The following is a 17,089-nucleotide window of genomic DNA, read 5'->3' as shown; positions in this document are numbered from 1 at the left end:
TTTAGAATAGAAAACTTACTGAAGAAATAGCTATCATGTGTGATTAAATTAATCTACAACAGAAGTCTAGCTTATTTTCTTTGAGACTCTTTTATAATATTTTTTTTTTATGCAATCAGTGGAAAACACCAGTATAGATCTAAATAATCAACTGCAATGTTTTAGATCCGAGTTGTCGATCATACACACAAAGAAAGGAAATATAAAATATATTTGTTCCAAAAGATGGAAGATTCCTTTAAGTTCAGATTGAGTTCTGAACATTAAGAAATAGCAGGATTTGACTTTTTTTTGGTCTGTTTTATAATAACGGTGAAACATTACCCAATAATAATGGATTTTAATAGTTATTTTAGCATTTATTAGATAAAACTGATACAATTAAGAAAATCTATTTTATTAAACTGGTAACAAAAACAGCTTCGGATCCTTGTGTAAATATAATTCGCTTTTAATAGAAAGTGAAATTAAAGCATATGAATTAAAGACTTGCTCTCTTGGATACAGAAGAATAAAATCTGTGTTGAATAAAAGGACTTAAGCAGGTTTCCAGAAAAAATAACAGAAAATTTATTATTAAAACTTTAGAACATTTACAGAACAGGGAATACCTTATGCATAAGTAACAGTACAGGTTAAAACAAAGAAAATAAAAAATTTACAAATGAAACACAAGGTTTGGCATTTTATTTTGAAGGAGGAACGATAAATACATTACTGAATAAAAACCAAATTGTACTAACTTGTCAAACATCAAGACTTCTAAAGAACTGTTTCTACAGAACCTTCTCACTATATATTTTAGTCGGAAAATTCTGTCACTCTAGGAAATAGGACTGAATACATAATATGATGTACTTCTTCTCAGCATCTAAATTCAGTAATTGTCACTTCAAATATTGGCTTAGGATGAATCGTAAGTTATTTAACTGATAAGTAATTTTCTCCTTGAATTCCGGGAATATAGTATGCAAATTTGGTAATTAAGTGCAGTTGAATATGTAAATTTGGTAATTAAAAACGATGCCTTGGATCTTATCAGATGCCATCTTTAGCTTAATATTTTCCCAGCATGGGTCTTACCTACAAGTATGTTCAGTTTCATAGCATGTTATCTTTTTATAAACAGCATAAAGTAGTAACAAAATTACTTGAAAAGAAAGCTGTCTTTAAAGTTATGGCAATAAGACTTTTTGCTTAATTCATTAGAGATTATCTTCAGAACGTAGCACGTATTTCAAATACAGTTATGTAGACATATGCATGTTTGTAAAGTGCTTTTTGATAAAATAAACAATTAAAACAACAAGAAACATCAACAATGCTCTCGAAACTATAAGCGTGACACAAGCCTCATCACATATAATTCTGAACTCCCAAGGGGGATGCCATCTTGAGTAATCTATAAATGAACATATAAATATAAGTTTCGTTGGGAATACATACATTTATAGTAAATAAGGAATATATACAACAGTGTGAAATTGTAATACGTACAGATAATTTTATCACGTTCTGCATTTTCTGGAAAAACGAGAAAAACAAAAGAAACAGTTGTACCAGACAGCCAGTATTTCTCTCTCCTTAAATCTTTACTAGTTAGTTAAAACTAACCAATCAGATTTACAATAAAGAGAATTTGACAACCCTGAGAATTTGCACCAATAAACCTTAAAAATAAAAAAGCCAAAATGTTTTGATAAAACCTAAACAGCAATACTTTAAAATACTCCATAAAGATATAATTGCTTGTAATAATAACATTGATAGTAAAAAGCCCCATATAAAAATGAAAATAAAGCCCCATACAGTCCCTTTATTTTCAGTTTGAGCCCCCCTCACCTTTGTGCTTTTTAAAATAACGTATCTATCATTTTAATATCCACAACATATACATGAGTTAGTACATACTACCAAATACAATTTTATGACTGAGAATAGGAGACAGACTGTTTCCTAAGTGAGGCTTAATCCTGGGATGAAGTATAACCTGACAGTCCATCTACCTGTTCTTCAGATGTGTCTCCTACCTAAAAATTAAGACCTGCAGGATTGCTGAATGCTTTTAAAGCTATACTAACATATACTAAGCAAAGATAATAACTACCTGTTAAACTACAAGCCGTCCTCCCAGTTATTGAATGAAACTTAAAAAATGTATGTCCGAACTCTAGCCACATGAAACTCCCAGCCTGTGACTTCCCACTAGGTGGAAGCTATAGGTCTGGAACCTTCTGAAGAGAGACACATTACTGTCTGTTACTGTTTCACTCTATTAAAACTTGATGCATATTTAGCAATTCATGACTCTAACTTGTTTTCTCATCAATAAAGAGTTAACAGAATTACCCAGTTTAAGGAATAAATACAATTCATTGCCATGGGGGAAATATTTCATAGCTGAAGAATTAACTAAGTTATGTGCTTACTTCTCACACATATATAACTATGTGAGAAAGACAACATGCTTTTGAGAAAAAAAAAAATTACAACTCTGGCATGAATTACAGAAGCAGAACAACTTTCCTGCTGTTACTGTGACCATTTACAAAGTGGTCAGCTATACTCACTACTCACATATAGCATATATACTCATATATCATAGAATCACAGAATCGTTAAGGTTGGAAAAGACCTCCAAGATCATCTGGTCCAATCATCCCCCTACCACCACTGTCACCCACTAAACCATGTCCCTAAGCACCACGTCCAACCTTTCCTTGAACACCCCCAGCAATGGTAACTCCACCACCTCCCTGGGCGACCCGTTCCAACGCCTAATTACTCCTTCTGAGAAGAAATGCCTCCTATCTTCCAACCTAAACCTCCCCTGGTGCAACTTGAGGCCATTCCCTCCCATGTATAGCATCATCTATACTCATTCTCAAATGTAATTTGGGTACGGCTACACAGAATGGTCACAACAGATTCAGTAACTGCAATCTCCATATTTTAATTTTAATACAACTGATTAGTAGCTTTGCAGTCTCTGAAACCTATTAGACTATTCAAGAGTATCTGCTAAATACTACTTGAAAAAGTATGTAGATGCTGATTTCTTTGGTATGACTAATGAAGTCAGCAAAGTATCACAGTGCAAAGTAATACACTTAACTGCAATCATGAGTTATACCTGTCTATAATCAAATGGACACTTCATCATCATCACTGAGACCCAAATTCAGTAACATGAACAATGTATTTGTTCCGTGAATATAAATGGCCCTAGGAATTGTTTACAATTACCTGCAAATTGGACCTGCCAGAGCACCAGCAAGGAGCAAACCGAAGTTTGCAAGTCTTTATCTAATAGGTGGTTCTATTTTTTCCTTACATATTATATTTTACATTTGCTTTTACTTACTACACAATTTATATCTACAGATGTCCCCTTTTGAACATTGGCTGCATGGTACTCCTCCTTTATATGGTCTTCTTGGAAAATTGCCACTATAAAGGAAAAATAAAAGTTTCTATGAGACAGGTTGCCTCATTTTCAAGTAAATCATGTGTTGAAGTAAATACACTGAAAACACGAGTTGCTCACAATTCATTAAAAACCTTGGAATAACTTTGAAATCCTTCTTTTCACTCTCATTATTCTGTCCATGTGGAAGAAAAGAGTCTTAAAAAGATATTATTTTTCTTTCAGACTTTTTATTGAAATTTTACTCTGGCAGATAAATGACTTTAAAACAGAATGTTCTGAACAGAGCCTGGTTTCAACCAAGGTAAAATGAGAAGGGTTTCAGAGTGGAAAATTTTAAAGCTGACACATTCCCAAATAGCTTATAACAAATTATTTAACACCCCCCATCAAAAAAATAAATATATATATATATATATTTGGGCTGTTGAATTATAACCGTTAGAAACAAAACCTTCATTCAGCAAAATGCATGTGAATGTCTAACAGTAAGTAAAAATAGTGGGATCCTTACATGCTTAAGTACTTCATCTCAGTGGAACCTGAATGTTTAAGCACAAAGATTAGCCTGCAGTACTTACTGATGACACATTCTCATAAAAGGTACTTACACGTTTATCTGGGAAAACTGGCAAGACAGAGATCATCATTGTGGATGCCCATACTATACTACCAGGGAAGAGAAGCACAGCATCCCATTTATGCTGTATGGTCTGTTCAAAAAGATGGAGCAATGCTATGCTTATAGCCTAGTCCTGGGAACAAACGGACAGATTGAGATCCCTTACAGGACTGTGGTCTATTGCAATCAGTTTTGTCACCCTCTTCACCTTGACACAACAAGTAATTTTTATCGAAGGAGATCGCTTGCACCAAGACTCGTGTACCCTGTATCATCTATGTTTATATACAGGAGCTAATCTATATACAAGACGTACTGAAATAAGAGTTGGTATGATGTAGCTGAAGAAGGTGGAGGGAAGAAAGTGTTCTCTGGGAAGGTAACTGAGCACTAAGGGTGGTGAGGCATGGAAACAGGTTGCCCAGAGGAGCTGTGGATGCCCCATTCCTGGAGGTGTTCTGGGCCAGGTTGGATGAGGCCCTGGGCAACCTCATCTAGTGGGAGGCACCCCTGCCCATAGCAAGGGGGTCGGAACTGGGTGGTCTTTAAGGGCCCTTCCAACTTAAACCATTGGATGATTCTATGATTTTAGACAGCTACTCAGCTCAGCTATCAGTTGTCAAGAACCCACAGAACAGCATAGGTTATCAACATGACAAGTTGTTACAGGTTAGAAAAGACTCAGCTGACAAGGCTTTACAGACTGCTGTTGATATCAGTTAGTCATTATTCTGAATCAGCAACTGGAAACATTTTTGGTTAAGATTTTAAGAAGAAAACAATAACAAAACTCCATACATCAGCAAGTTTCAAAATAACAATTCAATTACAAGTAGAGATAGAGGTACAGGAAGAGATAAGAGCAAAGCTTAATGAAATGTTTAGTTCAGACTAAGTGAACTCTGGCATAGTGGCCAAGTTTGCTAGAGGAAAAAGTAATTGTCTACAATCTACAAATTTTTTTTTAAATGAAAAACAGACTGCATATGTGCATGCTCAATTATAAAATGTGCATTATCATTAGACTTTTTTTAAACTATCTGCCTCTGTGTTTTCAAGCTCCTACTGCTTTAGGAACAGTACTGGCTGGATGTATTTTTTTTCAGAGTATTGATTTAACTGTAAAATGAGTTAGTGTTTCAGTTAGCAATTTCTTGCATTGATCTTTCAGTGTTTTCTAATGCCTAAATAATACTTGGTACAATTACAGCTATTAAATGGGAAAGAAATGGTAGTATAATTTTATTTTTCTCATTTACACAAAAAGAAAAAGCAACTGATCTAACAAGTGGGCTGCTATCAAGTCATTTCTGAAGATACAAAAAAAAAGCTGAAACAGCATAAAAAGCTAAACTGCATAAAAAAAAGGATTACAGAACTGCAAGAGGTAATTCCAGCTCCAATTCCAGTTGCTTGCAGCAACTTTCTCATTTCTTCTGGTTCATATTAAAAAAAAAAAATCAATGAAGCGGAGCACAAGCTAGCGTTTGGGATTTGCTTAAGATTGGCACAGAATGACTTTATCAGTAAAGTTAACAGATTAGAAAAACCAAGCAAATACATGTTCTAGCGGTCATGGCTCTCTTGATAACTAAATCAGACAACCATCACTCTCTCTGATGGCATTTATGAGGATAGCAATAAATGAAAATCCCAATTTACTTTCAGTGAACTTTTATTACAATTACTTTCACTTTCTCAATATTTAAAACAGCGACTCACCTTGGTCCATAGTTGCAAACAAAATTTGCTGCATTTCTTATTCCTGCAATTTCTTTACAAAAAACAACAGCACAGCCTAGTTTGTATGAATCGTCCCAAACAACCTAAAAAAAAGTTTAAAAATAAATTAAAAACTACACTTGATGCTAACCTAGTCAAATATCTAGGAAATACCAAGTTGTTTTAAGAGACCGTACATATTACCCTCATTTTGCAACATCTGATCTGTTTTCTCATAAAAAAAATGCTGGTAGGAAAGCATTTTAAGATGAACTTTTAAATTTTCATACCTCAAGATTATGTGATCTATGCTGCAAGTTTCCAGAATCTTCTGCAGAACGATCTCAGTAAGCATCACTGACTTTACGGTGCCTGTGTTCCAAAGAAATTAGAGGCAACTACCTGACAGCTCCTTTACATAGGAGCGTTAAGCACTCATAACTTGGGAGTGCAAGAAGGGCTTCTCATGTGTGCTAGAAATGGTCTACAAGTAAAGGGTAACTACAAGTCTGAAAGCTTTAGCACTGTGCAATTCAGACTAAACAGTGTCATCTGCCCAATTTAAGTGAAGATGGTTTACTATCGCTTCCAATTTGAGCATCCTCTGCCTTTTCTTGGGAGATTCTTCCTGTACCTCCTGCATATGACTAACCAAACCGTACTGAATTCAGTTAAGAACTTTTAACTGTATACCTAGAACATCTGGATGATCTGTGTTTTCACTTCTGGAAAGCAAAGACGAAGTGGTTTACTCTCACTTTCTCCCCAGCACGTAAGAGTACAGATCTCAGACTGACAAAATTAACATCCCCTGAAGTTCCATCTTGTCAATGTTAACGGCTAGAAGTGGTTATGTTAAGAAGCCCTAATCTTCCTTAGAAAAGGACTTCAGTGTTTAATGTGATACTACCTGAGTCCCAGATCACGGACTGAGCATTTCAGGGCCCTTGGTTTAACAGTCTAATTTTTGCATGTTTCCGCTGCTTTGAGATTCCTGGATCATGGTTCTCTCGGCAGGTCTACAAAGCCTATCCATTTATGATTTGTAAATTGTACCCGTTTTCAATTTTTTGTCTGAACCTTCCAAGATCATGGTGGCCCCTGGATCATGCAGGGTCTTTGCCCATTGACTTTTTTAAGAAATGTGTACTTTTACATATTCGTTGGTGTTTTACCCACGTAATTTGCTTTTTTTTTTCTTTTTCCCAGTGATTAGTTTCCTTCATATTCCTGCCTGAAAGGCATGACCATTTTGTTTGTACTTAACCATGTAGAACAAGCAAGAAGCAAACAATCTGAACTGGGGGAAAGTAAGCTTAGAATCCAGTATCACTCCAAGAAAAATACGCAAAAACCTCCAAAATTCTCTGTAGGAAAAGATCAAACAACAAATTTTCAAATGGTAGGATCTACCTTCTTATGTCACTTTTTCTAATTTATTGTGCCAGAGAAAAAATTAAAAATACTTTCATGAAATATCACCTAGTTGTAATCTTCTAGAGATTTACTGCCCAATAAAAAGCAAAATGCAAGTTCTCTAGCCTCGCTTTAGAAGATGTAGAAGAATGTAGAAGGCAGAACAAAACATTTCAACTCTCATATTACAAGTCCCTACAACTTCCTGAGGAGGGAGGGAAGTGCCAGTCTCTTCTCCCTTGTAACTGATGGCAGAGCATGTGGGAATGGCATGAAGCTGCACCAGGGGAGGCTCAGACTGGACAAGGAAAAACTTCTTTACTGTGAGGGTGATCCAACACTGGAACAGGCTTCCCAGTGAGGTGGTTGATGCCCCATGCCTGTTGATGTTCCAGAGGCATTTGGAATAATGCTTTCAATAACGTTTTCACTTTTGGTTAGCCCTGAAGAGGTCATGCAATTGTACTAAATGATCTTTGAAGGACTCTTCTAACCGAACTATTCTATTCTATTCTATTCTATGTTTGGTCATAACTTATACTAGTTTGTTTTTAAATGCTTGTTTTTTAAATACAGCAATAAATAAATCCATTTAAAATATTAAGTGTTCAAAGAAAAGCATTATATTCTTAACAGAATTGAGTTTGTTGGAATTACCACTGACAGAAATGTATTGCAAAGTGCCTCTTTTGTTGCGGATGCTCTTTTTTTTGGTCTTCCTTTCTTACTAGATGTGTAAAGGATACAATTTTTTCCTGTTAACTTTTCTATTACAGAATTCCCAAAGGCATTCTGCAATTACTGTGTTTACTTCTAACAGCAACTCCAAATTTACAGAATTCAGAAGTGTGCAGGTATGCAGTTGGAGAACTTGGAGCAATTATTTTATAGAGTTCATGTAGTACTGATACAATTAAATGAGTAGCGAGGCTTTCAGTGATGACAATCCTACAGGAAAGAATTATAGATTATTATTACAGGATTTTATATAAAAGAGAGTGGACCAGCATAGGGGTAACTTGCGCTATTGCCACTGCTTGAGATTGGCAAAGAAGACAGTAAGCTGCCAGTCACTACAAACCCCATACACAATTCTGTACTAGTTACAGTCTCTGATTTATCTGGTAGGTACTATACAAGAACTGTTTATAGCATTTTACTTAAAATGATTCTTACCTGAGCGTAATGACTGCAAGACCTAGCACATGTGTGCACTGAGAAATTGTAGAATCTGTTCTCATTATACCACGTTCTAATGGCAGTCTGAACATCAAATATTTGATAACTTCCAACCCAAATATTCTCTCCAACAGATGCAAAAGTAGGATGACATTGATATCTCTCACTTAAATATGTGTTATGTTTAAAAAGGCATTTATTTGCCCATGCCCTGGCCGTCCTTGCCAAAGCTGCATCCCAGGTCTGCAAAACATTAAAGTAGAAATAGTTGTGCAATGTCAAGTTACAGGAGAATCTCAAACAGTGAGATAAAACCAGTCAGGTGATAAAGTAGGCACATACAGATCATGATATACCAATGACAGACATTATATATTGGAGTTACATAAACAATGCTTTTGCTTGTTTAAGGCATATACCCATGTTTTGTTTTGATGTTTCCTATGGCAGCACAGAAATAGGAACGTATTTCATTAGGATTTTTTTCACTTCACTGTTGAAAATTAACTTTGTACAAGTACTTGCTAGCACCAAAAAAGATGTTTGGAATGCACTTTTATCTTCAGGTAAGAAATTAGTCATTAAGCATGAAACTTTTGGGGTATTTTTTCTTATTGAACAGATCATTAAGGATTTCCATTATTTACATAAAAGTTAATTCAAAGTAAAAAACAGACACCTCCCCTAGATTCAGATGTAAAAATATTTGATATATTTTTAAGAGATCCTTTAGCAACAAGTACTTACTTATCCTACAGTAATGTTTTACACATAAGAGCATTTTACAAAGTTAGTGTGATAAATGTTTGATTAGTCAATAATTCTTTCTGCTAGTTACTATTTCTTTGCAGTCTATCACCAGTCTATAACGTAACTTCTGATTACTTAACAAATACCTTTTTTATTTGTGTTCCTCTCATGACTATTTTTCAGCAGGTTTCCTCTATCCTTAAAGTACCTACTTTTATGTCTTATATACAAGATCTTGGGTTTCAACGCCTAGGCTGGGCTTTGTACATACGTTTTGGTTCACTCTTCATCTCCACGTGGTTGCCAATACAGTTTTCTCCCTAAGGCCTGTTGCTTTTTCTAACAATGTTTCTAAATCCTTCTTTCTTTTTCTTTTTTTCATCATTTTTTTTCTGGTATTTTTTTTTTTTCCCATCATTTTTTTCTGGTTTTCCTATTCCTGAACACTAAGCACAGGCGCAGTGTCTTTAACAATCCTCTTGACCTCCACGGTTATATCCTCCCTACCTGCCATTCTGGGTTCACACCCATGCCTACAAAGATATTATTTGCCATCAGCATCTGTTTCCAAGCCTTCCTCAGAACAGTAACCCTTCAGCTGTCACAGTTTACCCCATTTACCTCTTTTTGCTGCATAGAACTACCCTAAACACCAAACGCTCCCATTGTCAGCATCTTCAGTTTTGTTTAACCCTGCGCCAGCGCGGTTTGGTTCAGTAGGAGAGGCAGAGGTTCTGCCTTGCCACCAGGAACCTCCTCCAGCGGGTACTCCAGCCGGAGCTCTTGCTTTGGGCAGACAGCAGAGCCGTCCGCTTCTTCCTAAGGAGAAACTCCTTGGGGGTAACGCCAACCTCGTCACTTCGGCTATTCTTACCGCACCCTCGCGCTTGATGCCCATCCAGTTCCCACCCCAACCCAGCTTCCTAAAAATCCTTCTCTTCAACGAAACGAGGCGGCGGTTGAGCGCCATCCTCGCCTCCCCGGGCCCTTCCCTACCATGTGCCGCATGTTGCTGGCGGCGGGCAGGACCCTGCGGCGGTATTCGTTGTGGGCCTGCACGCAGTCCCTGACGAAAGCCTTGTCGGCGATGCCGGGGAAGACGGGCTGAATCCAGGCCGCCCCCAGCACCGGCCCCAGGGCCAGCACCGCCGCCCACAGCCCCAGCCCCATGGCTCCGCAGCCGCCCCAACGCTCCGCGCCCCGCGAGGCGCCCGAGCCCTTTCCAGAACCTTCGCGGACCCCCCCCCAAATCCCTCCGGAGCCGCGCCGAGCCCCCCAACACCCCCCGCTCCCTGGGGGCGGTGCGGGGGGCCGGCAAGCCGCGCCGAGCCCGCCGGGGGGCGGTGTGGGGCCGGCCGGCGGATCGCAACTCCTCCGGCGTCAGGAAGGCGGCGCGGCCGCGGCCATGGCGCTGTCGGTGCTGCAGCAGGCGGTGGTGTCGGCGGTGCTGGTGCTCTGCGCGCTCCTCGCCGCCCCCAGGATGCTCGGGGGAGGCGGCGGCAGGGCCGGCAGGGCTCCGCGGGGCGCCAGGGCCGGCCCCGGCCCTCACGATCCCCGGGCGCAGCACGGAGGTACCGCGGGCAGCCGCCGGGCCGGCTCCGCCCGGGGGAGCCAGGAGGGAGCCGCCGCGAAATGGCGGGCGGCGTGGGGGTGCTGGGGGGAGCGGCGTGAGGCGGCTCTTGGGTCTTAGAGCATCGATTTACTGAATGTAGCTGGCGCTCTGTTACTATAATAATATATATATATATATATAGGGTATATATATGGCTGCAGCGAGTGGGTAGGAGGCGTGGCGTTGCCGGTGGCAGTGGCTCTGACAGGTTACTGACTGAGTTGGAACTTCAGCCAGGACACCAGGTGGGACGTGTGAGCGCCGGGTCTTACCAAATCTGTCAAGTAACGTATTGAAAAGGGCCCAGGATCCTTTCTTTAGGAAAGGTAGCACTGAATGGGCCAGGCTGCTGTTTGCTGTTGCATAACTTTTTCTGGCTGAATATTTGATTTGCAGAAGTACAGCCTGTGGGGGTAGGTATGTAACGCTGAATTTATTGCTCAAACAACCAAAGCAACAATACAGCACGTGCATTTCAATTATTTATTTATTTATTTATTTAAAACTTGTATCTTAAAGGAAGATAGAAACTTAATCCGAGAGTCTTTTCTACCTAGACTTAACTTTACATTCTGTGTACAAAAGAGTATTGTAGGTAACTTTATTTTGATGTAGGGCTGACCACACCATTTAGAAGAGTGAAGAACAAAGGTCATCACAAGAGGGGGGAAAAAAATGCCAGTTGTGAAACTAATTCCACCTTTGATTTCACTTTTTATTTTGTCTTCTTTCTCTCAATTCAATTTTTAAGGTAGTCCTCAGGCAGTTCATCAAGTTCACCTGAATCCAGGAAATTCTGAGAGTCATACTTACCAGAGTATTCAGCAGATGAGAAATGCAATGGAAAAAGAGATAAAGAGTGAGAGGACAAGAGGAAATGGTAGAGACTTAGCATTCACCCTCATGCCGTTGTATGCTCTTGGAGTGGGAGTGTTTGCAGCATACAAATTCCTAAAGGTAAGCCTTAAAGCATTCAGTTATTGAAATTTAGAAAGAAATGTAATCCTTGCTCCCCGCCCCTCCCCCCCAATTCTGCTCCCATGTATATGGCTGTCTGAATGACATCTTGTGCTTCAATTTGAACATAAACCCCTTACTTAAAATTGTAGCATACATGATTCTTCCTGATGAAGAAGGCTTCTGACTTACGTATTTTCAGACACTTGATGAGAGTCTTATGCTTCTCCCCCAGTCTCAAATAAGAATCTAAGAATACAAACAGTGCTGTTACCTGAGGCTGTAACTGAAGTCTCATTAGTGTTTCATTTTTTTTTTCATACTTGAGAATGACCTCAAGTATGGGAAGGAGGTGATTCCTGTAGAATAATAATAGCCTTAGGTTAGCAATTGGATAGAATAATGAGCAGCTGAGACACACACACACCCTGCCAGCCCCTCTTTTAAGGGAGGAAAGGGGGGAATAAATAAAAGTCAAGCTTAAACATGAAAAGCAGGAGAGACAGTGTATCTTCATGTCCATAGTCAGTTTCATATCATCTCCTTTGTGAGAAGAATACAACTGCTTAGCAAGGTGAAGATAAAGGTTGAACAGTTTGGTTCTAATAATCATTGTAATTAGGCTGTATGTAAAATTTAACATCACTAAAAACTGTACTTTGTATATTACAACTCTATACACTTGTGCTTGTGGAACAGAAAAGTAAGTATTTTTATAATAGTGTCTTTATTAGTTTAAGAAAAGGAACTTTATCTCCGAATTAATGGTAGGAGACTGGATCCAGTAATGTAGAAGGTTCCTTCAGTTCATTTTTGTAAACTGGAGATGAAGAAGCAACCGCTTCCTTTATAACTTGTCTGTTATGTTTCTGTTGCTTGAAATCAGAAGTGTTACTTTAATATTGCAAGAAGGCATAGCAGAAATAGTTTCATTAATTGAGTGCAAATGTTTATGGTTGCTATTTACTGTCACTGAATTTGTAAATGTATTTTTATTCTTAATATAAGAATAGTTAACTTAGCCTTTACACAATTTTATTTATCGAAGATGAAGGCACACGAAGAAAATCTCTCTAAGAAGGAAAAAAGCACAGAAGACAAAGCAAAAGAAACTGGTAAGATACCATTTAATATGGAAACATTCACTAGATGTGTACTTCCTACTGAAACAAAGCTACATATTTCATTTAATGCGGTCTAGCTCAACAGGAACAGTCTTTACAGTTACTTAAGTGCTATTAAAAACCTAAAAAAACCACTTTGTTATTCTGTATATTTCAAACGCTCATTAGGTTTGTTTGAAAGCTCCAGATGGTAGTATTCTTTAAAACAGATACACTAGTACATACAGTTCTCTACCTTGTAATGTGTGATGCTTTTGTCACTTGAGACCTGTTGAATTTTTCTCCAATAGAATAGGTTGTTTAAATAGGATATAATACTCTATAAAATTAATAGGATTTTGAACTAGAATATATTAGAATTGAACTGTATTGATAACAGAACTGTATAGATAATTTGATACAAACTTGTATTCCTAGGCCAAATTAGAGATCTGTCAAAACCGTGAAAGGTTTATAGAGGTGACAAAGTAAGAAAGTAAGTAAGTGATGACATCTTACTCTTCATGATACAGAGTGCTCTTGGCTCTCTGATTTAGACTATTCTGGACATGCCAAAAAGTGGGCTTTCCTTTGGAGAAAAAGTTAGGGCACATAGAAGTTATGTTGTTCTCATACTTTTTTTTTGTCCCTTTTATAGACAGTTAATTAAACAATTGTAAGCCTCATTTGGTGTCCCCATATGCCAGATTTCTAATTGGTTTCAACAGTGGTTTGTTACACTGCTTACTTACCACTCCTATGTATTGTGTTTTTCTTTCTTCCAAGCTTAATAGCATTTTAGAAAGTTACTCCTCTCAACTGTAGTGCCTGAAGCATTGAATGTAGTTGCAAGGTATGAGTGAACAAATTAATGACAGCGTATCAAGTATGAAGGCACTACTGTTGGCTCAGGAAGTCTTGGAATTAAACAATATCAGAGGCTGGGGAGGTGACAGTAACAGTCTCAATTTCTACCAGCATATCCTGTTAGACATTACTGGATGAGAAGTATTTCAGTCATACATTGTAAAGCTTCTGTTTTTAAAGCTACAACCTCCTCTTCACATTCTAGAGTTTTATAGAGGAAAAAAAAGCTTCCTGTGTTTTGAACCTGTCCAGCCACTGATATAAAGTAATATCCTTTTGGTATTGTAAATAAACTTCTTAACATAGTGTGTTCCCCTTTGCCCCTCCATCCCTCTTTATTTTATTTTATTTTTTTTTTGCAAGAACATCAGCTTTTAGAACTGGAGCAGCACCTAGCACAGACAGAGAAAATGTTAAATTCTTTATTGACTCAGTTGGATCCACTGTCAAACTGGTGAGTGATTTGAAAACATTTTAGTTAGTATCATTGTCTATAAATAGAAATTTTCCAAAATGTTAACAAAAAGTTCAAAAAAAGTTTCTTATAGGTAGAGAACATTGTTTAGCAACTGTCTTTAATTGCTTACTATGTTTGTAGCCTTTTACAGGTAGTACCTGTTCTGCCGTTTAGGGCATCTTCTAGAGACATCTCCTGTCTTGTTTACCAACATAAATGCAAAAGCTCAGACTTACGATCAAGTTACTGTGGCTTAACAAGTTAAACTTTAATGTGGACCGAGGAGAATAATACCAGAAAAATACTTAGGCTCAGCAGTGTTTGAAAAGCCTTGTGAGGATTAGATTTCTGGTGGCAAAATGAATGTCTTCGATATCATTAGAAGATGAAAGTGGTTATCAATGTATAGCTGTTTATTTCTTTTTCTTGAAAGGAACCTGATAAATGAATGTGTGTGTTTCAGGGAACCATAACTAGTCTTTAGTAGTAGTAAACAAGGGAATAAGTAATATATATTACCTCCTTGTATTTTTAAAGATGTTCTTTCCTTAAGAAGGTAGGGCCTTATGCATGTACCACAAATAAAAGTATCCATACTGTACGTTCTGTGTAGACTGACAGCTTTCATGAAACCTAGTTTAAAACATGCAGAATTTCATGATTGTTCCTTAAGTGTTCTTCTGAACTTACTATGTGCTGAGACTATTAAACACTAAATTCACTGACCAATTTGCCTAAGAAATTTCTAGTAGTCCTGGGGACAAGAGCTGATAGAGAGTGAACAAAGCCTAAAGTAAGTGAGAAAAGCCTCTGAACTGAATAGCTCTATATTAGGCATTGTTGTCCTAAAAATAGAATCACTTGGGTGGTGGTTTCTTTCTGTAGTCATTACTAAACCTTGGTAGCCATTGGAGCTCCAGCATTTGAATTCAGCAACTAAATTACTCAGTAGGTGTGTGTGATTACAGAATCACAGAATATCCTGAGTTGGAAGGGACCCACAAGGATCTTTGAGCACAACTCCTCGCTCCACATGGGGCTACCTAAAAATCAATACCGTGTGTCTGAGAGTGTTGTCCAAATGCTGCTTGAACTCTGGCAGGCTCGGTGCCATGACCAATTCCTTGGGAAACCTGTCCCAGTGCCCGACAACCCTCTCAGTAAAAAAAGACCTTTTCCTAACATCCAAACTGAACCTCCCCTGACGCAGCTTCATGCCATTCCTTTGGGCCCTATCGCTGGCCGCCAGATCCATTCCACGAGGCTGCTCTTCAGCCTCTCATCCCCAGGACTGTACATATATACAGGATTGCCCTGTCCCAGGTGCAGATTATGGCACGTTCTCTTCTTAAACTTCACACAGTTGGTAGTTGCCCTGCCCTCTAGGCTGTCAAGATCTTTCTACTTAATGGGAGACATTCTCATTGACCTAAAAGTCTTTGCTAAGTTAAGTATGGCATTTATCTACTAAAAGAAATACTGCAATCCTACGCATTGTTATCAAGCACTCATTTCCAAGGTTTCCAAGGTTTCAGCTGTTGACATCTCTCTTTTCCAGTGTTAATGCTTTAGCTTGTGAGCAGAAAGATGAAATAATGACACAGATCCAATCAATTAGACGACTGATGAAAGAAAGTGGATTGGATAAATCAGAAAACAAGATGGCAGGTACTTAAATTTTCAGTAGTATAGGTACCCAAGTGGTTTATATTTTAAAAGAATAAACAGATCTTTCTGTAATAATGTTCAGCTCCTGCGTCTTTGGTTAAATGTGCATGGAATTAATTTATTCCTGAGGTGTACCATTCTTCCTGATTGAAGTATATCTGATACCACATCTTGATGCATTGTTTTTTTTTTTTTTGTAAGAATAAATGCTAAAGTACATTGAACTAGGTCAACTAGCAGTCACATTTTGTTAAAACATGTTTCTTGAATACGAGTTCCTGAGCAGTCTGTTAGTATTGGTCTAACTTCAGTCCAAGGATTTCCAAATGGGGACCTTTGGGGGTGCGGGCAATACTTGCATGATTGCATTGAACAGTAAATTGTATTTTTGTTCCCTCTGGAGGCTTCCAAAAGGTGAATAGAGTCCAAGAGAAATCTTCACTGTTAAGAATGGTTCATTAGAAATTTCGGGAATTTCTGCATTAGTTGAGTTTTTAAAATGAAAGAGAAAACCAGAAATGAATATGCTGCTTCTAAACTGCCTCTGAAACTTGGAACCTGTCCAGTAATTGAAACCTTTTTTTGTACATTTAAGATGTCAACCACATTTGTAATGAGAAACTTGAAGATCTCATTCAGTCATTTGCGGAACATCCTCAAGAGAAAGAACTAGATGACAGAGAAGATGACAGTAATGAAGATTTGCATGAGGATGTTGATGATGATTACAAAATAGAAGAGCATGAATTATATGATGAATGTGAAGTACATCGGTTTGAGCCAGATGTGGTAGAAGACCAAGAAATGATAAACAAAAACGTCATAGAATCAGAGATGGGATTGAGGAGACGTAATAGATATGAGTGAAATCTGCATGTAAAAAATTTACAAAAGCTAATGATCTTGTTTTTCCACAATGTTGTATGCACTTTAAACTGTTTCCAATGAAGTTCCATGCACTGCTATATGCTTTAAAAAGAGGGGTGAAAACTGCCTGTACTCCTATCTGTAATGGTTTTGTAAGTGGCATCAATAGCAGCAAAGTTTCACTGAGGATGTTTACGTATTTTTTTCTATTTATTTTTTCCTATGAAAATATTTCTGTACTCTGTATATAATGCACTGTAATTATACCTGATGCTTCACTAAAATATCGGAATATCTTGTAATTTAGACTGTAAAGAATAGGTGCTTCGTCAATGTTTTATAACTAGTGAGCTTAGTGCCACTTGAACTGTGACTTGAGTTCATTAAAGAGCATGCATTGTTGAATTCAGCTCTTTGTGGAAAACTTCTGGGGCTGGGGAGG

The 17,089-nt window shown here is 38.0% G+C and overlaps 2 protein-coding genes across 4 annotated transcripts; one reads left to right on the top strand and one right to left on the bottom strand.

Moving 5' to 3' along the window:
• Window positions 1–532: 532 nt before the first annotated feature.
• LOC308200682 (GLIPR1-like protein 2) lies at window positions 533–10,286 on the bottom strand (the record flags this gene model as incomplete). 3 transcript variants are annotated; one of them, XM_080606814.1, is made up of 6 exons in its annotated part: window positions 533–1,402; window positions 1,498–1,524; window positions 3,365–3,450; window positions 5,772–5,875; window positions 8,364–8,609; window positions 10,113–10,286. In XM_080606814.1, 6 exons carry the CDS (start codon window positions 10,284–10,286, stop codon window positions 1,248–1,250), a joined length of 792 nt encoding a protein of 263 aa, XP_080462940.1. In that variant the 3' UTR covers window positions 533–1,247. The 3 variants fall into 3 exon arrangements, with proteins under 3 accessions (XP_080462940.1, XP_080462942.1, XP_080462941.1); XM_080606816.1 differs by lacking the exon at window positions 10,113–10,286 and adding an exon at window positions 9,263–9,399; XM_080606815.1 differs by lacking the exon at window positions 1,498–1,524.
• Window positions 10,285–17,056, top strand: CCDC107 (coiled-coil domain containing 107; the record flags this gene model as incomplete). Its single annotated transcript, XM_080606753.1, has 6 exons — window positions 10,285–10,687; window positions 11,480–11,685; window positions 12,734–12,800; window positions 14,019–14,109; window positions 15,671–15,780; window positions 16,376–17,056. The coding sequence occupies 6 exons, from the start codon at window positions 10,285–10,287 to the stop codon at window positions 16,645–16,647; spliced, it is 1,149 nt and encodes a 382-aa protein (XP_080462879.1). The 3' UTR covers window positions 16,648–17,056.
• Between the last annotated feature and the right edge of the window lie 33 nt (window positions 17,057–17,089).

Source organism: Anser brachyrhynchus, assembly GCF_964034855.1.
Source record: "Anser brachyrhynchus genome assembly, chromosome: 1".
In the NCBI taxonomy this organism is placed as follows: domain Eukaryota; kingdom Metazoa; phylum Chordata; class Aves; order Anseriformes; family Anatidae; genus Anser; species Anser brachyrhynchus.
This window is presented reverse-complemented; position numbering and strand designations above follow the sequence as displayed.